The 24321-nt window shown below is 39.0% G+C and overlaps 1 protein-coding gene across 30 annotated transcripts in view; it reads left to right on the forward strand.

Annotated features, from left to right (window-relative positions):
* The window catches only part of rims2a (regulating synaptic membrane exocytosis 2a), a 305210-nt gene that overhangs the window by 250396 nt on the left and 30493 nt on the right, over window positions 1-24321 (forward strand). For 21 of the 30 annotated variants that reach the window (XM_062063652.1, XM_062063653.1, XM_062063656.1 and 18 more), the window contains one exon: window positions 14396-14613. In XM_062063652.1, the coding sequence (XP_061919636.1) occupies window positions 14396-14613 (218 nt within the window). Of the gene's footprint in view, window positions 1-14368; window positions 14614-24321 lie in introns of all 30 variants that reach the window. The other 9 variants (XM_062063671.1, XM_062063655.1, XM_062063668.1 and 6 more) reach the window with 1 other exon arrangement.

The raw sequence follows: 24321 nt of genomic DNA on the forward strand, positions 1-24321 counted from the left end.
ACACTATATAATAAAGTAATATTTGGCATGATTAGATACTGTTTAAAAGAAGCATTTTTTTTCCTGTCAAAATCAAAATAATTATTTGCATTTAAAAAAAAAAAAGAAGTATTTTATTAACACACACTTTTCCTAGGCTTCGCGGGCCACATACAATGATGTGGCGGGCCAGATCTGGCCCCCGGGCCTTGAGTTTGACACCTGTGCTATAGACGAATACTTCCAGTTGAAAGAACTAAACAGGAAACACATTGCACCTGCAGTGAGCGAACTCGTCCAAAAGATGCCGCCATAGCACAAACAATAACACACCGTTTTAGTGTCTCTGTCGGTGTTGTACGATACCTATTTGTTGAATACAAAACATTATGGCCGTTAGCGAGGAAAACCTCATAAATTAGCCGCACTGTTTTATAAGCCGCAGGATTCAAAGCCTGGGAAAAAAGTAGCGGCTTATTGTACGGAAAATACAGTAGTTCCTCTGCGTTAGCTCTTGCAATAATAATGTCACTATAGCTTGGTTAATATTCAGGTCACGGCATGTAAGTGGCTTTATTGGCGTAATAAATGACTCCCTATTACCTGCATTGTTAGCCGCCTCATACTAGCATTTTTTTCCGTATTTAGAACTCACAGAAAAAGGAAAGACGTGTGTTTGTGACGATCTGTCACTTCACTTCTGGTGGTGGTTCCTTGTTTGGTGTTAGTTTCCTGTCGACGCTCTTATTTTTGTTCCCCTTCCTGCTTGTCTCCCTGAGAGCTCGTTAACCCCTCACCTGTCCCTGATTGGCAGCCAATCAGGCGGCTATTTATGCTTGCCTCGCCTGTTCCTCAGTGCTCGAGGATGGACTATGTTAGGGACCTTATGCTGGATGCATGACTTCTCCTCCTTGTTTTGAGTATAATAAAAACTCTTACTTGCCCGTCGTCCTCTTGTTTCCTGCATCTCGGGGTCACAACCGCCGCAAGCCATGCGGGTTCCTCACATAGTCAATCCTCGAGCACTGAGGAACAGGCAAGGCAGGCATAAACAGATGCCTGATTGGCAACTGGACTCCGCCAAAGCTGCCCTTTGTCACCGATTCTGTTCATAACTTTTATGGACAGAATTTCTAGGCGCAGTCAAGGCGTTGAGGGGATCCGGTTTGGTGGCTGCAGGATTAGGTCTCTGCTTTTTGCAGATGATGTGGTCCTGATGGCTTCATCTGGCCAGGATCTTCAGCTCTCACTGGATCGGTTCGCAGCCGAGTGTGAAGCGACTGGGTTGAGAATCAGCACCTCCAAGTCCGAGTCCATGGTTCTCCCCCGGAAAAGGGGGGAGTGCCATCTCCGGGTTGCGGAGGAGACCCTGCGCCAAGTGGAGGAGTTCAAGTACCTCGAAGTCTTGTTCAGGACTGAGGGAAGAGTGGATTGTGAGATCGACAGGCGGATCGGTGCGGCGTCTTCAGTAATGCGGACGCTGTATCGATCCGTTGTGGTGAAGAAGGAGCTGAGCCGGAAGGCAAAGTTCTCAATTTACCGGTCGATCTACGTTCCCATCCTCACCTATGGTCATGAGCTTTGAGTTATGACCTAAAGGACAAGATAAAGGGTACAAGCGGCCCAAAGGATTATCTCTAAGGGGCTCTCCCTTAGAGATAGGGTGAGAAGCTCTGCCATCCGGGGGGAGCTCAAAGTAAAGCCACATCGAGAGGGGCCCGATGAAGTGGTTTGGGCATCTGGTCAGGATGCCACCCGAACGCCTCCAGAGGGAGGTGTTTAGGGCACGTCCGACCGGTAGGAGGCCACTGGCAAGACCAAGGACACGTTGGGAAGACTATGTCTCCCGGCTGGCCTGGGAACGCCTTTGGATCTCCCGGGAAGAGCTGGACGACGTGGCTGGAGAGAGGAAAGTCTGGACTTCCCTGCTTAGGCTGCTGCCCCCGCGACCCGACCTGGGATAAGCGGAAGAAGATAGATGGATGGATGGAAGTTCTTAAATTTTAGTCTTTAACATTTTGTATTTTGGGGAAAAAGAACATAAAAATTAAGAGACATTCTTATTTTTTTTTGCAATATACTAACACTGTAAAGAAGCCGGCTTGTCCTTTGAAAAAAGGTCTGTTCATTGCCAAGACACGCTCACAACATGAACGCACCGAAGCAGAGTGATTTAAGAGAAACATAGCTACAAGGTATATTTACTTGTGACTCATCCCCTATGTATTCAGGTCACAGCGTAAATACACATCTACTACACATGGAATAGGCTTAGTGCACAAACATCATAACAGCCAAATGTTTTTTTAGTCCTGTTTCACAACCAGGCAATCACTCACTGGCACAAACAAACACACAAACGCACACACGCGTGCACAGCGTTCACACTTTTGTCCACTAACCAAGATTGGACCAGGCTTCCAGCTGCACTTAAAATCTCTCACCTCTCCTCCCGGTCTCTGTCGTCCAATGCCGTTGCCCTGGTAACCGTTCATTCATGCGAGGAAGAGCAAGGACGGCGATTGATCGTTACTAAAAGGAAGAGGGGGGATGTTTGCCTAAAACCCCTGTTCATCCAACCCCATTCAACAACAACCCGTCCAATGACAAAAGCAAAGTTCTATTTCTCCCAAGTATCATCACAAAAAGCATTGCAAACTTAACTTACGCTTTATTCGTGCACTTTCACATATCATGTTTACCGTGTTAGCAATCAAGCGTGGTGTTGTAAGAGCACCACCTGTACTTCACCACAGTAAACCAGGGGTGAGAAGTAGGTGGCACTTGTATACCGTTTGGTAAAATGATATTTAATGTGTAACTAAAGCTGATAAAAGAACAAACAAATAACTGTACAGGTTTTGCTCTTCCCTGGGAACATTATGCCCTAGATAAAAATACATGTTGAAAAATATGCATGTTAAGGAACGTTATGTTCTCTGCCTGCAGTGTGAATCCTCAAGAGAGGCCTAATTTTTCAAGCGGTCACATTCGCTGAGTTGAGATGTTGCTTGAGTGCCAAAACGTGTTCGGAGAAAAATGGAACTGTGACTCGAGTGGGTTCTGTTGTTGACCCGAGTCATCAAGTCAAAGTCGTATTTGCGTATCACACTGTACATCATTGTGCTCATTTACATAATGTTTAAAGAGACCGGGATGAGGATCAGAGCACCCATTAAAGCAGTGTTTTTCCAACCACTGTGCCGCGGCACACTAGTATGCCGTGAGATACAGTCTGGTGTGCCGTGGGAGATTATCTAATTTCACCTATTTGGGTTAAAAATATTTTTTACAAACCAGTAATTATAGTATGCAAATGATGCGTTGTTGTTGAGTCTCGGTGCTGTCTAGAGCTCGGCAGAGTAACCGTGTAATACTCTTCCATATCAGTAGGTGGCAGCTGGTAGCTAATTGCTTTGCAAAAACAGCGGGAGGCAGGGTGCAGGTAAAAAAGTGTCTAATGCTTAAACCAAGAATAAACAAAAGGAGAGTCCACCTAAGAAAAGGCATTGAAGCTTAGGGAAGGCTATGCAGAACAAAACTAAAACTGAACTGGCTACAAAGTAAACAAAACCAGAATGCTGGACGACAGCAAAAACTTACTGTGGAGCAAAGACGGCGTCCACAAAGTACATCCGAACATGACATGACAATCAACAATGTCCCCACAAAGAACAATAAAAACAACTGAAATATTCTTCATTGCTAAAACAAAGTAGATGCGGGAAATATCGATCAAAGGAAGACATGAAACTGCTACAGGAAAATACCAGAATAAGAGAAAAAGCCACAAAAATAGCAGCGCAAGACAAGAACTAAAACCCTACACACAGGAAAACAGAAAAAAAAAACTCAAAATAAGTCACGGCGTGGTGTGACAGGTGGTGATACACCTACTTTGAGACAAGAGCTATATTGATGCATGCTTGGTTATGGTTTAAAGTCCGTCCATCCATCCATTTTCAACTGATTGTCCCTTTCAGAAGTCATATCCAACAATTGCGACAACGATTTTTTTTTACTGTCAACTGAGTTTCGTTTTTTAAGGATACCTGCCGGATTTTTTCAACGCAAAAAATGTGCCTTGGCTCAAAAAAAGTTGAAAAACACTGCATTAAAGGGTACTTATGATGATTTTAATCTACATTTAAAACACTTCCTTGTGGTCTAGATCAGTGATTCTCAAACCTTTTTCGCCAAGTACCACCTCAGAAAACACTTGGCTCTCCAAGTACCACCATAATGACCAACATTAAAATACAGTAGCGTAATAGGCCTAAGTATTCATGAAAAACAAGGCAGATATGATATTTTTGGCCACCGTAACATGACACACAGTTTGAACAGTAACAACCGTGTTTGATTATTTGGCATGCCACTAGATAAGAGGTCTGCAACCTTTCGCATCAAAAGAGCCATTTGGGCCCGTTTCCACCAAATCCAAACCCATTTGGAGCCATAAAAACCCATTTGATCACTATATTGAAGTTAATGCCTCATAATAGTTTCTTTTAACGTATTGTCACGTACGTCCCGGTCTTGTGTCTCCCCCCCCTGTGATTTTGTTACTGGCTTCTATTGTAGTTTTTCCCTAGGTATAGACCCACACCTGTCGCCACCTGACAAATACCGTAGTCAAGATCCAACTTTGCTGGATTTTTGTTTTATGATCTGTCGTTTTGTCACCAGTGTTAGGCAAATTACTTTGAAAAAGAATATCCATCCATCCATCCATTTTCTACCGCTTATCCCTTTCGGGGTCATAATTATGGTTAATACAGGGATTGAATGTTGGTTGTGGTATCGCTCCTTGTCCACAAACAGGGTATTGATGGAGCCTGTGTACCACTAGTTTGAGAATCACTGGTCTCGATAATACGTATAGGATATGCTTTGGTGTAAATTTTTGATCCACAATCACTTTTATAACACATTTTTTGAGTCTGTCTGCAAGACGATCGTCTCTGCAGGCATTCCTCCATTGCAAATTAAACCACGCACTACCCTTTCCTAAAGTATCATAATTTAGATTTCGAAAATGTGCACTGTTGAAGTGGTCACTGTTGTTTTTTTCCAGACACAAAATAAACTTCATGAACATCATCGAGTCACCTGGTCACAAGTCCAGCACAAGCCAATCAGTTCAGGCTCTGCATAAAAAAATAGCTGCTTTTAGCGGGATTTATGTCACAGCATGTCGCACATCGCTCTGATTACTGTTTTGCACACAATCTACAATGTAAATAGTCATGGAAATAAAGAAAACGCATTGAAATGATAAGGTGTGTCCAAACTTTTGGCCTGTACTGCATGTATATATATATATACACTACCGTTCAAAGGTTTGGGGTCACATTGAAATGTCCTTATTTTTGAAGGAAAAGCACTGTACTTTTCAATGAAGATAACTTTAAACTAGTCTTAACTTTAAAGAAATACACTCTATACATTGCTAATGTGGTAAATGACTATTCTAGCTCCAAATGTCTTGTTTTTGGTGCAATATCTACATGGGTGTATAGAGGCCCATTTCCAGCAACTATCACTCCAGTGTTCTAATGGTACAATGTGTTTGCTCATTGGCTCAGAAGGCTAATTGACGATTAGAAAACCCTTGTGCAATCATGTTCACACATCTGAAAACAGTTTAGCTCGTTACAGAAGCTACAAAACTGACCTTCCTTTGAGCAGATTGAGTTTCTGGAGCATCACATTTGTGGGGTCAATTAAACGCTCAAAATGGCCAGAAAAAGAGAACTTTCATCTGAAACTCGACAGTCTATTCTTGTTCTTAGAAATGAAGGCTATTCCACAAAATTGTTTGGGTGACCCCAAACTTTTGAACGGTAGTGTATATATATATATATATATATATATATATATATATATATATATATATATATATATATATATATATATATATATATATATATATATATATATATATATGGGACAAGCGGTAGAAAATGGATGGATGGATGGATGGATGAATGTATATATGTATATATATATATACAGTCGCGATCAAAAGTTTGTTTACATACACTTGTAAAGAACATAATGTCATGGCTTTCTTGAGTTTCCAATACTTTCTACAACTCTTATTTTTTGTGATAGAGTGATTGGAGCACATACTTGTTGGTCACAAAAAACATTCATGAAGTTTGGTTCTTTTAGGAATGTATTATGGGTCTACTGAAAATGTGACCAAATCTGCTGGGTCAAAAGTATACATACAGCAATGTTAATATTTGGTTACATGTCCCTTGGCAAGTTTCACTGCAATAAGGCGCTTTTGGTAGCCATCCACAAGATTCTGGCAAGCTTCTAGTTGAATTTTTGACCACTTCTCTTGACAAAATTGTTGCAGTTCAGCTAAGTTTGTTGGTTTTCTGGCATGGACTTGTTTCTTCAGCATTGTCCACACGTTTAAGTCAGGACATTGGGAAGGCCATTCTAAAACCTTCATTCTAGCCTGATTTAGTCATTCCTTTACCACTTTTGACATGTGTTTGGGGTCATTGTCCTGTTGGAACACCCAACTGCGCCCAAGACCCAACCTCCGGGCTGATGATTTCAGCTTGTCCTGAAGAATTTAGAGGTAATCCTCCTTTTTCATTGTACCATTTAAAGCACCAGTTCCATTGGCAGCAAAACAGGCCAAGAGCATAATACTACCACCACCATGCTTGACGGTGGGCATGGTGTTTTTTATTGTGGCCAAACAGCTCAATTTTTGTTACAAAGATAATACTTTCCTCTACAAGGTCTTATCTTTGTCCATGTGGTGTCAGATGAAACAAAAATGTAGCTGTTTGCCCACAATACCCAGCAATATGTTTGGAGGAGAAAAGGTGAGGCCTTTAATCCCTGGAACACCAATTCCTACCGTCAAGCATGGTGGTGGGAGTATTATGCTCTGGGCCTGTTTTGCTGCCAATGAAACTGGTGCTTTACAGAGAGTAAATGGGACAAGGAAAAAGGAGGATTACCTCCAATTTTTTCAGGACAACCTAAAACCATCAGACCGGAGGTTGGGTCTTGGGCGCAGTTGGGTGTTCCAACAGGACAATGGCCCCAAACACATGTCAAAAGTGGTAAAGGAATGACTAAATCAGGCTAGAATTAAGGTTTTAGAATGGCCTTCCCAATGTCCTGACTTAAACGTGTGGACAATGCTAAAGAAACAAGTCCATATCCGAAAACCAACAACTTTAGCTGAACTGCACCCATTTTGTCAAGAGGAGTGGTCAAAAATTCAACCTGAAGCTTGCCAGAAGCTTGTGGATGGCTACCAAAAGCGCCTTATTGCAGTGAAATTTGCCAAGGTACATGTAACCAAATATTAACATTACTGTATGTATACTTTTGACCCAGCAGATTTGGTCACATTTTCAGTAGACCCATAATAAATTCATAAAAGAACCAAAATTCATGAATGTTTTTTTGTGACCAACAAGTATGTGCTCTAATCACTCTATCACAAAAAAATAAAATAAATTTTTTTTTTTTTTTTACTGTATGCGGCACCCAAAATGTACATGAAAATAAAAAATTTGGAATTTACTAGATTAACTATGAAGGACTAAACACTGAGTATTAACAACATATGAACCTCGCTTCTATTTTACTACTCAGACCTCGTTCTCGATCGACATATTTTACAATCAAGCAAAAATAAATCTGCTTTCACGTCCGTCTTCGACACCCGCGCTTCAGGCTGGCTGCTCTGGAAACAAACCTCGCCCACACTGCTTGATGCCTTGTCTGCCTGGAGCTTAGATTACCGTAATAACCCGTTTACCAACAGTTCAACCATTGGAATACTTTCTATAGTTCAAGACTTAGGGTAATTAGGGTCATATTGGCGGCTACAGTTTTGATGTTCAAGGTCAAAAAACATTACTTGGAAACGTTCGGCAGGCCGGATGTAAAATCTTACCGGGCCATATACGGCCAACCGGATGTATTTTGCCCAGGTCTGTTGTCCGGGGACAACGTGACCTGTTTTATTACAATGAGGGATGTGAATTTGGTTCTCGTTGTTTGTGTTCAAAAGCTTCTGAACGTGCAACAACCTTTCAAAACTATTCGTTCCCTGAAGATTCTGTAGTACATGAATTAATCAAAGGCACTGAAACCACAGCGAGCTTTCAGTATTTATGTTTAGAGGGAAGACCGATCCATTGCAGACCCCGAGGCACGGGCATTGGCATAAACAGAAGCGTTTACAAGGAAGAGTACGGCGTGTCCTGGCTTGTTTCGCCAGCTACAACACAGCCTTAGTGTTCTTTTACGTTTTAAATCCAAACATGCAATTCCAATGGATGATTTCATCACAGCTTTGATTACTTTTTGAAAACATAATGTAACATTTTTTAAATAATTAGCCTATTCCCAGTTTGAATGATCGTAATGCAGATCAAGTTATATAAAAGAGCAGCTTATGCAAAGACTGGTTGAAGTAATTAATGGAATTAGCTGTCAAAATGATATTCATAAGATGGCTAAGGTTGAACATTTATACGTTGTGATCAGTAGCCCAAGGGTGTTGGCACTGCTGATGAGGTGACTTGTGTAGCACCCTTAAAGATAATGTAACTGGATGAGCTAAAATAAGATGGTAATTTGGGCTGTGGCCTAAATAGGAAGCACCAGAGAATCAACTCTCATTGCAGAGCAGTGTAAAATACGACAAAGATGTCAATTATCCACTTAGTTTCTGGCAGCATCAAGGTCGTGTCCATCACATTAAAGGACTTCTTAGCTCTCTCATTGACTTTGGAAACAGCAGCTGACAAAACAACTTCAAATCAATCCTGTCACGCACATTGTCTTGCTCAGGCCGACCAGGGCAAAAAATCTGTCTCGTTAAGCCTTTTATTCCGGCCCAAATGACGTTTCCAAAAAGATTTTCCGTAACCCTTAACATCCATGCTGCAGCTGTCACTATAGATTTGCAAAGGTAGTTTTTAATTAATCGTAAAGCTTGAACTATCGGAAGTATTACCTCTGTGATTGCTGGTGTTAGTTACTTACTTATTTGCGTAATTACTTTCAGGAAATATCCAAAATGGGATAGGGAACAATTGATTAGGTTTGGGGTTTGTTCTAGAACATTTCTACTACGTTCTCTTACTATACGTTTACATTTCAAGTCTCATTTTCTGTATGTGTGTATGCGCATGTACGGCCCTGCCTCCACCCACAGAGACAAACTGAATGGATGGTTGAAAAGTGGGTTCACTCTGTTTCTTTCATTTCGCTATACTGTAGATAGCTCAACAAAAGTTACTGTAATTGTTAATTTTGATTAAACTTTCAGAAAATGGGATAAATAGCATGTTATTAGATTTTGGGGGTGATCCAAATTGCTGTCGAGATTCGTTTTTTACTACTGGGAGGTAGGGCCTGGTGTAGGTTTGCACGATTTTGAGAAAAAACCTAAGGAATTGCAAATTTTCTCTCCGCGATTGCGATTTGATATAAGATGTTTATATTATATACATATAAATGCATAAAACTACAAAAATAACGAGTGAAGGTGTTACTTTTAGATTGTTAATCAACATATTCTTGTCTCAAGGTGCCACATATAACAATATGCAAAAAATGTACTTTAAAAAAATATTTGGCTTTATGCAGACTCAGAGCTTTTGTCTACATCAGGGGTGTCAAAGTCATTTTAGCTCAGGGGCCGCATGGAGGAAAATCTGTGCACACGCGGGCCAGACTATTTAAATCATGGCATTAAAACTAAAAAAATAAAGACAACTTCAGATTGTTTTCTTTGGCCAAAAATAGAATGAACACATTCTGAAAATATTACAATAAAAATATAGAAAAAAATACCAGCAGCGGTAAAGTTTAGATCCACGAAGGAAAGAAGAAAGTGAATCAATGTTTTTAACTGAATACATTTACATATGCATAAAAATGTGTTTTCTTTTGTAATATTTTTTTTTTAATGAATTAAGTAACGTTTGTGACAACCTTTTTCCAAAACACAATATAGAATGTGAGATATAACAAGATAATGCATACATTCATCATTTGTTTTCAAAACGCTTACAAAAAAGTGGGACCCCAAAAATGTACTGCGGGACCCCATTTTTATGACTTGATGGGGTCCCTGGGACCCCATTTTGAGAATTCCTTGCGCCAACACTGATGGAGTATTGGTGCGTGCAAAACAGCAGCAGGCGGTTGTGGCCTGCGGGACGGTTCTAATACTAATCAAATATCATCCCATGACTTTGACACATACAGTAAGTTCTAGAGCAGTGGTCCCCAACCTTTTTGTAACTGCGGACCGGTCAACGCTTAAAAATGTGTCCCACGGACCAGGGGGGGAGGGGAGATTTTTTTAAATTTTATTTTAATTTTAATTTTTTATTTTTTATTTTTTATTTTTTTTCTCATAAAAAAATACAATCATGGGTGCTTACGGACTGTATCCCTGCAGACTGTATTGATCTATATTGATATATAATGTAGGAACCATAAATATTAATAACGGAAAGAAACAACCCTTTTGTGCGAATGAGTGTGAATGGGTTGGTGCACTAATTGTAAGTGTATCTTGTGTTGTTTATGTTGATTGAAGACATTTTTTATTTATTTATTTTATTTTTGTATTTTATTTTTTTTTTACATTTCCCGTGCGGCCCGGTACCAATCGATCCACGGACCGGTACCGGGTCACGGCCCGGTGGTTGGGGACCACTGTTCTAAAGCATTTATTAGTAGCCAGCGAGAAGGTATATTTTTGAGGTGACGGATGTAAACAGAGGTCACAACACTGGAAGTATATTACTCGAGGTGGCTGTTGGATAGAGTTGCCAAATGGGAAACGTTTTTTGAGTTGTTTGTATGCATCTTATACAATTTCACATTACATTTTCAATGATAATAATGATAGTAAATGATCTATGAAAGAAAACTAAACATTCTCTAGTACATTACACGGGACATGTAAGTGTCAAAAACAGCCAAAAGAGGTTGGTAAATGATAATAAACCAAAAGGTAAAATATATTTAAGAATTGCACTAGGAATGTCCGATAATGTCTTTTTGCCGATATCTGATATTCCGATATTGTCCAACTCTTTTATTACCGATACCAATATCAACCGATACCGATATATACGGTCGTAGAATTAACACATTATTATGCCTAATTTGGACAACCGGGTATGGTGAAGATAAGGTCCTTTTTTCAAAAATTAATAAAATAAGATAAATAAATTAAAAACATTTTCTTGAATAAAAAAGAAAGTGAAACAATATAAAAACAGTTACATAGACTAGTAATGAATGAAAATGAGTAAAATTAACTGTTAAAGGTTAGTACTATTAGTGGACCAGCAGCACGCACTATCATGTGTGCTTACGGACTGTATCCCTTGCAGACTGTATTGATATATATTGATATATAATGTAGGAACCAGAATATTAATAACAGAAAGAAACAACCCTTTTGTGTGAATGAGTGTAAATGGGGGAGGGAGGTTTTTTGGGTTGGTGCCCTAATTGTAATTGTATCTTGTGTTTTTTATGTTGATTTAATACAAAAAAACACAAAAAAAACAATACCAATAATAAAAAAACAATACCGATAATTTCTGATATTACATTTTAAAGCATATCCGATATTATCGGACATCTCTAAATTGCACCCAATTGCAGGAAATGTAGTCTTGATTTTCTACATTTTCTTTCGGGGCTTGCGTGGCAGCACTTCGTGTCAATAGAAAAATGTGTTTTTTTTCTCCTTTTTTCTCAAAGTGTGCTCACATGCCTGTGATTAAGAAAGCTAACTCCGTCCTAGGCTACCCAATAGACAGCATTAAGGAGGTGGCCGACAGAAGGGTGATGACCGAGTTGACATCCCTGATGTCCAATTCCTCTCCCCCCATGCACAGCACTTTGGAGGCCCTGAGTAGCCATAAAACTTTATGACACACTTTTGTGGTTACTATGATCTTTTTGTTGGTGTGCAATACGAGTGTTAAAATAGTGTTTATTGTTTTATTTTATATACACGTAGTCCAATCGTTAGAGCGCAATATATATTACTAATAGGATAGGTCTGTTACTGTACGTAAACACCTGCACTGCAACTACACTATATTGCCAAAAGTATTTGGCCACCTGCCTTTACTCACATATAAACATGAAGTGCCATCCCATGGAATTGTCCAAAATGTATCCTTAGTTCCTTTCACTTGAACTAAGGGGCCAAGCCCAACCTATTAAAAACCAACCCCACACCATAATTCCTCCTCCACCAAATGTCACACTCGGCACAATGCAGTCAGAAATGTAGCGTTCTTCTGGCAACTTCCAAACCCAGACTGGTCCATCAGATTGCCAGATGGAAAAGTGTGATTCATCACTCCAGAGAAGGCGTCTCAAATGCTCCAGAGTCCAGTGGCGATGTGCTTTACACCACTGCATCCCACGCTTTGCATTGGACTTGGTGATGTATGGCTTAGATGCAGCTGATCGGCCATGAAACCCATTCCATGAGGCTCTCTGCGTACTGTACGTGGGCTAATTGGAAGGTCACATGAAGTTTGGAGCTCTGTAGCAACTGACTGCGCAGAAAGTTTTTGCACTATGCGCTTCAGCATCCGCTGACCCCTCTCTGTCAGTCTACGTGGCCTACCACTTGGTGGCTGAGTTGCTGTTGTTCCCAAACTCTTCACTTTTCTTACAATAAAGTTGACTTTGGAATAATTAGGAGCAAGGGAATTTCACGACTGGATTTGTTGCACAGGTGGAATCCTATGACAGTTCCACGCTGGAAATCACTGAGAGCGGCACGTTCTTTCACAAATGTTTGTAGAAACAGTCTCCATGCCTAAGTGTTTGATTTTATACACCGGGCATTAGGACGCCTGATTCTGATCATTTGGATGGGTGGCCAAATACTTTTGGCAATATAGTGTATATCATTTAAAAGTATATTTATCTATTATGAAGCTGATTGAAAGGGTTTATGAATTGGATACATACAAAATGCAGCAGTACAAATATGTTACGTTCTTTTTTGCTTAGTATACATCAGGGGTGTCCAAACTTTTTCCACTGAGGGCCGCACACGGAAAAATTTACGCATGCGGGGGCCATTTTGATATTTTTCATTTTCAAACCATAACAAAATATATGGATTTTTTTTTTTGTTTTAACCTTTAGGGCTCCCGGGGACCATAAAGGGTCTCAGTCATTAAAATGTAAAAAAATAAGTCAAATTATTATTATTATTTTATTTAACGCTTACAGTAAATCTCTATATCAACTTCAGGTTGATATAAAGTAAAAAAAAATAAATAAAAGAAGGTTTTATGCCTTTTCTGTCAAAGACAACTTTGTTTTTTATAGTAAAACTGAAATATGCAGTATTTAGTAATTAGAGCCCTAAAAGATCAATAATGTATTGATATTAATTCTTTAATATTTTTGAGTGATCACAGTGAAAAGTTAAATAAAATCCTACTAAATATATTCGGGATCCAAAAGGTCCCCCACTCATAAAGTGATACATTTTTATTAGGTTTTTTTCACTTTTAACACTTAAATTACGAGATCAACTTCAGATATACCTGTCGATTTTACGTCTGAACTATTATTTTGTTTGTTTTATGCTCTTTTGTCAAATCAAACTTTGATTCATTTTTATATGGCAACCACACAATATATGCAATATTTTTTTCCACATAAAACATTTTAAAGTGATATTTTTAAAGTAATAATTCATTATGACAGATTTTTAGTCTTTTTTTTTTTTTTTTGCAATGGCAAAAAAAAAGAAAAATAAACAAAGACAAAAGACAAAAAAACAGCCTGCATGGCAGCTTTGTGTCAACATTGCAACTTTTTCTTGTTAGATTTCACCTCATTCCACTTTTTTTTAAATGTTTTTTTTTAATTTTTGCAATATTATCAATTTTGCAATTTTTGCAGAATGTGTGGCGGGCCGGTAAACAATTAGCTGCGGGCCGCAAATGGCCCCCGGGCCGCACTTTGGACACCCCTGGTATACATAATATTAGAAAGTGTTATTGTAATTAGTAGCCCCCAAAATGTCCCACTTACAAGCTGGAATGCTGCACATGTAAAAGTCACATATAGCTCTAATCTATACTGTAATGTCTGTCATGAATTCCTGTACTTGAACACTGTCCTTCTCTTCTTTTTACCCCCACACCTCCTCATCTCCTCTCCCTCTCCTGTCACCTTACCTTTTTTTCTGTTTCTGTCCTCTCCTCCACTTTCCACCTCTCTCATCTCTCTTGCCGCACCCTCCCCGCTGTCCTCTGGCCCGTCCCACCTCTCCGCTCCTGTGTCTCACCTGCCTCCCCCTGTCAATGGTGGTGGCTGACAGTGACTTTGCGTCCAAAATGAAAAACAGGCAAATGGGATCGTCGGGGGGCGTGAACCTGACCAAGAGCACCAGCATCAGCGGCGACATGTGCAACCTGGAAAAGACGGACGGCAGCCAGTCGGACACGGCTGTGGGCACGGTAGGCACCGACGACAAGAAGAGGCGCTCCAGCATCGGTGCCAAAATGCAGGCCATGGTTGGCATGTCGCGCAAGAGCCGGAGCACCTCTCAGCTAAGCCAAACAGGTAACGACATCATCACTCTGCTGTCTGTTTGTTTGTATGCACGTCTGTCCTCTGTCATTACTCTGCGTCTTTTACAGTCTTCTCTTTTCCTTTTTCACAACTTTTTACCGCAGTCTGCAGGCTTTGGACACGGCAAAGGCGTTTTTCCTCACATCTTTCTCTTTCTTCTAGGCTACGTCACTCCTGGAAATGCGTCTCCTGCTCTGTTGTTATCTGTCTTATTCCCAGTTTTCACGACGATGTCTGTTGCTTCTACGCTGTATTTTGGAATATGTGTCACAGCCATGTTGCTGTCGCTTTTCTAATGCTCATTTGAATATCAGTGTTTATAAAAGATATCGGTGCGTCTCGGTTTAAATGACAGATTTGTAATGTGTGATAGGTTGGCAAAAACTGATTTTTTTTCTATTGGGATTTTTATTTTTGAGCAAAGAAATTGACGTTGGACCTTAGACTTAGACAGACTTTATTGATCCACAAGGGAAATTGTTCCACACAGTAGCTCACTTACAAAGGATGGAAAGGATAATGCAGGTATAAAGTAGACTAAAATGTACCATTATAGCAATATAAAATATAAAATACAGTCGCGATAAAAAGTTTACATACACTTGTGAAGGACATGATGTCATGGCTGTCTTGAGTTTCCAATACTTTCTACAACTCTTATTTTTTTTGATTGGAGCACATACTTGTTGGTCACAAAAATAATTCATGAAATTCGCTCCTTTTTATGAATTTATTACCAAATGACCAAATCTGCTGGGTCAAAAGTATACATACAGCAATGTTAATATTTGGTTACATGTCCCTTGGCAAGTTTCACTGCAATAAGGCGCTTTTGGTAGCCATCCACAAGCTTCTGGCAAGCTTCTGGTTGAATTTGTGACCACTCCTCTTGACAAAATTGGTGCAGTTCAGCTACATTTGTTGGTTTTCTAACATGGACTTGTTTCTTTAGCATTGTCCACACGTTTAAGTCAGGACTTTGGGAAGGCCATTCTAAAACCTTAATTCTAGCCTGATTTAGCCATTCCTTTACCACCTTTAACGTGTGTTTGGAGTCATTGTCCTGTTGGAACACCCAACTGCGCCCAAGACCCAACCTCCGGGCTGATGATTTTAAGTTGTCCTGAAGAATTTGGAGGTAATCCTCCTTTTTCATTGTCCCATTTAAATAACCAGTTCCATTGGCAGCAAAACAGGCCCAGAGCATAATACTACTACGACCATGCTTGACGGTAGGAATGGTGTTCCTGGGATTAAAGGCCTCACCTTTTCTCCTCCAAACATTTTGCTGGGTATTGTGGCCAAACAGCTCAATTTTTGTTTCATCTGACCACAGAACTTTTCTCCAGAAGGTCTTATCTTTGTCCATGTGATGTCAGATGAAACGAAAATTGAGCTGTTTGGCCACAATACCCAGCAATATGTTTGGAGGAGAAAAGGTGAGGCCTTTAATCCCAGAAATATTTACATATTACATATACAGTATATAATATACACTGATATGTTATATTATATGTTTATATAATATATACAATATATAACAACTACCATGTACAGTACTACAGTATATGTAACAGCTGCAGCAAAAAAAGGGCAGCATAAAATAGAGAGTAGATCCAGCAGAAAATTACATTATAAACAAAGAGAGGTAGCTAACATAGAAGCGGTCAGGTAATAGACAGATATCATCTATTGCTGTATGGCGAGTGATTATACAGCTGGATGGATGGAGTGCGGAATGAAGGAGTTCCCTCTCTGCTTTCCTTTGTTTTTGCATTATTCAATAACTGTTTGCAAATTTTTGGGTTGTTTGAGGTATTGCTGGAATGTGAAAGACAAGATGGTGCGCAGGGATGTCTCACCACACAAATACATCACTTTATGGGATGAGTGTCCAGTTGGTCCACTTGTAAACCAGTCATGGATTTTTTAAATGCAATTTCCAGGGCCTAGAAAAGTTATGGTAAATAATGTTTTTTCAGAAGTTTTTTTGGAAAAGTCATGGAAATAGAATCCCTCACCAAATAGCACTTCAAAGTTTGAGTTTCACTCCATCTGGGATTTTGTTTTGAAACATATTCTATGTATTATGGTCCTAAATTAAGCATTTTCCAGAATTAAAAAGGCCAAATGGACTTAAAATATTAATACTACATTGATATAAACCAGGGGTCCCCAAGCTACGGTCGGCGGGCCGGAAGTCCCAACTTTAAAAAAAAAAAAAAAAAATATTTTTTTTATTTTTTTTATTTTTTTAAAATCTGTCCCTTCTAATCCATTGTCTACCGCTTATTACTCTGTGTCTCCTAACCGATCAGGCAAGTCATATTGTCCAAAAAATCATTTTCCCACTTCATCGCGATATATATATATATATATATATATATATATATATATATATATATATATATATATATATATATATATATATATATATATATATATATAAATGTATATATATATATATATATATATATATATATATATATATATATATATATATATATATATATATATATATATATATATATATATATATATATACACATACAGCGCGGCCCCCGGCCAAATTTTCTTAACCCAATGCGGCCCCCGAGTCAAAAAGTTTGGGGACCCCTGATATAAACCACTAGATGAGACCATGGCTCCTAAAGTACAGTATGGGCCGGATTTACTTAAGGTTTTGTGTACTAAAACAGGTGCAAATCTGAAAGCACACACAAAGTTGATCTACTTAACGTGTGCAAAGTGGTTTGCGTCTGTTAAGTGAGCAGAATTAGGCATGCAATCCATTTTGCGTCTCTGTCTTCATTCATATGCAAAATATAAGATGATCATCTAAAGTCCCACAATACTGGGAGAAGAAGATACATATATATAATTTTTTAGCACGCGCAATGTGATTTTTTAACACGCATCATTGTTTTGCGAGCACGATTTTGCATTTTATTTAACACGTGTCAAAAGGACGTGCAAACTGACAGTCCCATGTTACATGATGGACAGACGAAAAATCTTCAACCTATATGTGGGTGTCCACATTTTGGACAGTCAGAAATAAAAAATATTAGATATAGTGTCCATTCAGCAACATCATTTTATAGTTGTATATAAAAAATATATGGAACATAACATGGGACACGTAGGTGTCAAAAATACAGCCAAAAGATGTTGGTAGATGAGAATACATCTAAAGGTGAAATATAGTGTATAAATACACCCAACAATTGCAGCAGGGCTTGCGTGGAAGCTCTTGTTCCTCTTTTTTTGTCAGTCTTCCTCTTTTTTTCTCCTCTTTTTTTCTCAAAGGGTGCTCAAAAAGAATCCAATTGATGTGGTTTGGTGTCCTTTTGTATTTTTTAATGACGTTAGTTTTTCCTCACATATATATTAAATATATTTTTATATGAAAAAAAACTATTTAAGTATACAGTACATTTTTTTGCATCTTGAGCCGTAGTTAGTGCAGCCTCTCTTCTAGTGCGATTTCAACGGTTAAAAAAAAAAGTGGTTTCACTATAAATGCACAACTGCTGCTAAAATGCCCATAAAAAGTGGTATATGTCTGCTGCATGTTTGGAAACAGGTAGGAGCATGCTAAAATGGATGTGCAGTAAAGGAGGGTGTCTCCGTGGTGATGCTCCGTATAGTACACGCAAAATCCTCTTTTAGCACCACTTTTCAATTGCACACGTCGTAGTAAATCGCGTGCAACACGCCCACTAATAGTACACGCTATTGTAGAGATTGCACAAGCTGTTTAGCGCGTGGTATTCAGATCTTATTAATCCGACCTTGTATGTCTTTTTTTAATCTTATTATGTCGATTATATTGGATTAAAGGAGCGTAAAGGTGACTATGTAAGTGTTATTTATTTATTTATTTGAATTAGGACAATGCATATTCATCAACATGGAGCAACAATGCAAATATGCCGGAGTTAGCACAATAACAAATTTTCATCCGTTGTCCTAAGGCAGGTTAATACAGTCAACATGCAACAGGTCATGATACAAAAGAATACATGAATCACAAGACATTACACATTACAAGCATACCATAAGCACAGACCATGGACAAAAAATAAAACAAACAACAAACAAACAAAAATAAGTGAATAATCTAATTGATTAATTTTCAACCAGTGTTTCAGTGCAGTTTTAAATGTTAAATAGGTGTCACAGTTTCTGACAGTTCCATGACTGTATGCCTCTGATAGACCCCACCATTTGGCCAAATTTAATTCTGCGCCTTTGTACGTTGCAGTCCCCTCTGATCACGTATTATTATTTCACGTATTGAGGGCTCTAAAATGTTTGAAAAAAAAAACGTATTTAGAAGGTCAAAAACAGTTTTTTTTTAAAGGCCTACTGAAATGAATTTTTTTTATTTAAACGGGGATAGCAGATCCATTCTATGTGTCATACTTGATTATTTCGCGATATTGCCATATTTTTGCTGAAAGGATTTAGTCGAGAACATCAACGATAAAGTTCGCAACTTTTGGTCGCTGATGAAAAAAGCCTTGCCTGTAGTAGCGTGACGTCACAGGTTGAAAGGCTCCTCACATTTCCCCATTGTTTACACCAGCAGCGAGAGCGATTCGGACCGAGAAAGCGACGATTACCCCATTAATTTGAGCGAGGATGAAAGATTCGGGGATGAGGAACGTCAGAGTGTAGGACTAGAGTGCAGTGCAGGACGTATCTTTTTTCGCTCTGACCGTAACTTAGGTACAAGGGTTCATTGGATTCCACACTTTCTCCTTTTTCTATTTTTGATCACGGATTTGTATTTCAAACCACCTCGGATACTATATCCTCTTGAAAATGAGAGTCGAGAACGCAAAGTGGACATTCACAGTGACTTTTATCTCCACGACAATACATCGGCGAAGCTCTTTAGCTACGGAGCTAACGTGATAGCACAGCGGGCTTAAATGCAGATAGAAACAAAAGAAATAAACCCCTGACTGGAAGGATAGACAGAAAATCAACAATACTATTAAACCATGGACATGTAAATACACGGTTAATGCTTTCCAGCTTTGCGAAGCTTAACAATGCTGTTGCTAACGACGCCATTGAAGCTAACTTAGCAACGGGACCTCACAGAGCTATGATAAAAACATTAGCTATCCACCTACGCCAGCCAGCCCTCATCTGCTCATCAACACCCGTGCTCACCTGCGTTCCAGCGATCGACGGAGCGACGATCATAGATGCGGTCGGCGGCCCGGAGACGGAGGAATTTAAGGTGAGGTCGGCAGTTAGCGCGTCTGCTATCCATCTCAAATTCCTCCTGGTTGTGTTGCTGTAGTCCGCCGCTAATACACCGATCCCACCTACAACTTTCTTCTTTGCAGTCTTCATTGTTCATTAAACAAATTGCAAAAGATTCACCAACACAGATGTCCAGAATACTGTGGAATTTTGCGATGAAAACAGAGCTTTTTTGTGTTGGATTCAATGGTGTACCAATACCTCCGGTTCAACGATTGACATCACGCGCATACGTCATCATATATAGACGTTTTCAACCAGACGTTTAGCGGGAAATTTAAAATTGCACTTTATAAGTTAATTCGGCCGTATTGGCATGTGTTGCAATGTTAAGATTTCATCATTGATATATAAACTATCAGACTGCGTGGTCGGTAGTAGTGGGTTTCAGTAAGCCTTTAATGTTCTGGCTATAAAAATATTCCATTTATAGTTAATAACTTCTACGTCGCGGAGATTCATTTACCACGGTTTGGCCCGAAACCAATGAACAGTGATAAGCGAGAGACGACTATACAGTATATCTCAAGTTTCATTCATCCAAACAAAATCGATGTGTCGTAATGAAATGTAAATTGCTACGGGCCGACATAATATTTTGGTGGTGTGGAAAATGTATTTAGTCTCGTCTGTGTAGGAATGTGGCGTGCAAGAGTCTACAAACTGCAGGCCCGCCCGCTATGGCGATGCTGAAAAAATGCCAGCAAAGTGCAGCGTCAATAATACATTTTAAAAAAACAAAAAAGATGAATACAAATAGTGACACTGACCCAAGACGTCAGTCTACCCCAGGGCAGCTGTGGCTACGAAAGTAGCTTACCACCACCAGGTGTGAATGAATGATGGGTTTTTAACATGTAAAGCGACTTTGGGTACTTAGAAAAGCGCTATATAAATCCCAGTTATTATTATTATTATTATTATTATTATTAAATGCAAACTGTGCTGTAAAACATATGACATTTCAAATATGGACAAGGTAGACTTGAAGGGGAAAACTGTAGCCACAGTTGCTTGCAGCACAATACCCAAACAGTATACATATGAGCGCTGATGCTGCAGCTACACTACTACAGTTTCCACATTAACAAAGCAGACAACTGTGCACGTTTCTGCAAAGAATGAAGTCCTCAAAGCCGAAATACTGTGGGCACTAAAATGTGTGAATTGATACTACTCATCAAGTCATCCGAGGACATGAGCTGTCTTTTTGCCGCCATGATCCCTGACAGCCAGATTGCAGCAAAATGTACGGTACCTGTGATGAGAACAAGTGTGTCTATGTCTCCGCTTTTGGGACTTTAAACAACTCTTACTGGCCTTAGTGTTCCAACAAACAGTTTATTATATGTAGTGCTGTTTGACAAAAGCTTAACTACCACTTGTCCATCAAATGGATTTATACGTGAGACTGTGGGATGTAGGAGAAGTAAAGACTAAGGGCCTGTTCTACTAAGATCCAAATACTACGCACTAAAACAGTGTGTAAAAACTATACCATTGTGTGTACTAGTGTTGTCCCGGTACCAATATTTTGGTACCGTTACCAAAATTGTTTAAACATATGTTTCTTATTGCAATTTTGTCCTTAAATAAAATAGTGAACATACAAGACAACTTGTCTTTTAGTAGTAAGTAAACAAACAAAGGCTCCTAATTAGTCTGCTGACGTATGCAGTAACATATTGTGTCATTAATCATTCTATTATTTTGTCAAAATTATTAAGGACAAGTGGTAGAAAATGAATTCTTAATCTACTTGTTCATTTACTGTTAATATCTGCTTACTTTCTATTTTAACATGTTCTATCTACACTTCTGTTAAAATATAATAATCACTTATTCTTCTGTTGTTTGGATACTTTACATTAGTTTTGGATGATACCACAAATTTGGGTATCAGTCTGATACCAAGTCGTTACAGGATCATACATTGGTCATATTCAAAGTCCTCATGTGTCCAGGGACATATTTCCTGAGTTTATAAACATAATATAAATAGTTGTTTACTTGAGTCATATTGCCATCATAGTGCAGCCGACACGTATCTCTTATGTCTGACTGCTATCTACTGGTCACACTTGTCATTACACCATGTACCAAATAAAATAGCTTCGAGGTGGGTAAGCTCAACCAAACTTATTCCTTACATTAGGTGCACCGGGTTAAAGGCGCACTGTCAAGTTCTGAAAAAAAAAAAAAAGATTTTCAGTGCGCCTTATAGTCTGGAAAATACGGTATTTTGACGAGCATACATAGGACGGAGCTGCAGCGCGATTCCTTCCTTTACCACATTAATTTCTGCGCAACTACCAGTTTGCACGTTCTTTCTAGACAAGTGGTTCTTAACCTGGGTTCGATCGAACCCTAGGGGTTCGGTGAGTCGGGCTCAGGGGTTCGGCGGAGGTCAAGACACACCCGACTCATCGTGTAGATAAAAACTTCTCCCTATCGGCGTATTACGGATACGGCAACAGCAGAAGTCAGACTGATTTGCAGGTGTGTAATTTGTTGTGAGTTTATGCACTGTGTTGGTTTTGTTCTTTGAACAAGGTGATGTTCATGCACGGTTCATTTTGTGCACCAGTATAAAAACATGGTAACACTTTAGTATGGGGAACATATTCACCATTAATTAGTTGCTTATTAACATGCAAATTAGTAACAAATTGGCTCTTAACTAGTCATTATTAAGTACTTATTAATGCCTTATTCAGCAAGGCCTTATTATAACCCTAACCCTCTAACCCTAACCCTAACCAAATAACTCTAAATTAAGTCTTTGTTACTTAGAATATGTTCCCCATACTAAAGAGTTACCAAAAACATATAACTGTGTCTTGAATTTGAAAAAAAACAACATTTTATTTTTCACTAAAGAAGGGTTCAGTGAATGCGCATATGACACTGGTGGGGTTCGGTACCTCCAACAAGGTTAAGAACCACTGGTATAGACGTACTAAATAGCCACGCAAAGCAGCAGCCGCAGAACGGTTTTATTTTTGATGAATCACATTGCCTGTGCTAAGTAGAGTGCTAAGTAGTATTGCATTACATTCTGCTTATTCGTGAAGACAGACACGCTAAATGGATTGCACTCTCTATTTTGCTCACTTAACAGACACAATCTTCTGGGCACCAGTTTAGTTGATCAGCTTGGCGTGTGCTATCAAGTTTGCACGTGTTTTGATACACGTAAACCTTTAGTAGATCAAGCCTTAAATATGTTGGAACTGAAATATGCGAAGATGTTTCTAAGTGTGCCTGTTTGTTTGTTTTAAAAAGGCACCACATAATTCAGATGTAAACTTAATTTTACTTTGAATTAAAGGAATGTATTATCAAGCAGCCCATATTTAGACCAATGAGTACCAGAATAACAATAGTGCGCACATAATAATGTAGTGTTAGTGTTGCAATAATTAGTTTTCAGAGGTCCCATTGAGAGAATAAACTTATTTGGTCATAAAAGGTCGTAAAAGGTTTTGTAGAAGTCATGTTTAACTCTGTCGGTTAAACAGGGCAGTGGAATAGTGGTTGGCTTTGTTTCCTCAACGCAGGTGGTTGTCTATATGTGTCACAGCTGTCAGGTCCACACAGTGTCAACCCCAAATAAGCAAGCGGTTTGGAAAATGGTTGATTGGAACTCTGGCTTAGTTGTTTTCAATGCGTTTAGTTGCACAATGTCTTGGAGCAATCAAGACTTATTAGATTTATGACTGCAACCAACACAAGGTTTTGCCTAAATGGTGGCTGTATTAAAAGAAACATTTAGAAGAAGTTTAGTTGCAGGAACCTTTTGAACCATTTTTATTTTATAATTATATAAAAATGTGTTGTATTTTCCTAAGAACCAGCGTCATTTGTCGCTATTTTTCCCTGAAATGTGTTACTCTGACAAAAGAATCAGACCAACATGTCTACTGCAGAGGACGCTGGTTATGAAAGTAATACATATTAATATTTTTACACAACTGTAATGGAGTGAGGTTCCTTGGGCTGTAGGGTTAAAAACACAACTATTAAAATGTGTGTTTTTAACCTTTTATTTCTCACATGTCTCACAGTGCTTAAATGTTCGTATTTGATTGCTCACTCTAAACCGCTAATCACATTTAGCCCTTTTCCCCCTTGATGGTTATTGTCCATGAGTCATGAAAGCCTGTTGGCGTGGATAATACCGTATTTTCCGGACCATTGGGCGCACCAGAATATAGACCGCACCCACTAAATTTCATAAGAAAAACAATTTTCCATATATTAGCTGCAGATATATACGTTGTGAAATTAGTAATTTACACAGAAAGATTTTGTAAATGTTTATTTACATACCTTTATTATTTCCAAACCGTGTCTGTAACACGGCAGTAAAATAGCTGATCAGACAAAACAGAAGTCATGGACCCACTAGCTACG

The sequence above is a fragment of the Entelurus aequoreus genome, linkage group LG11, assembly GCF_033978785.1.
Source record: "Entelurus aequoreus isolate RoL-2023_Sb linkage group LG11, RoL_Eaeq_v1.1, whole genome shotgun sequence".
In the NCBI taxonomy this organism is placed as follows: domain Eukaryota; kingdom Metazoa; phylum Chordata; class Actinopteri; order Syngnathiformes; family Syngnathidae; genus Entelurus; species Entelurus aequoreus.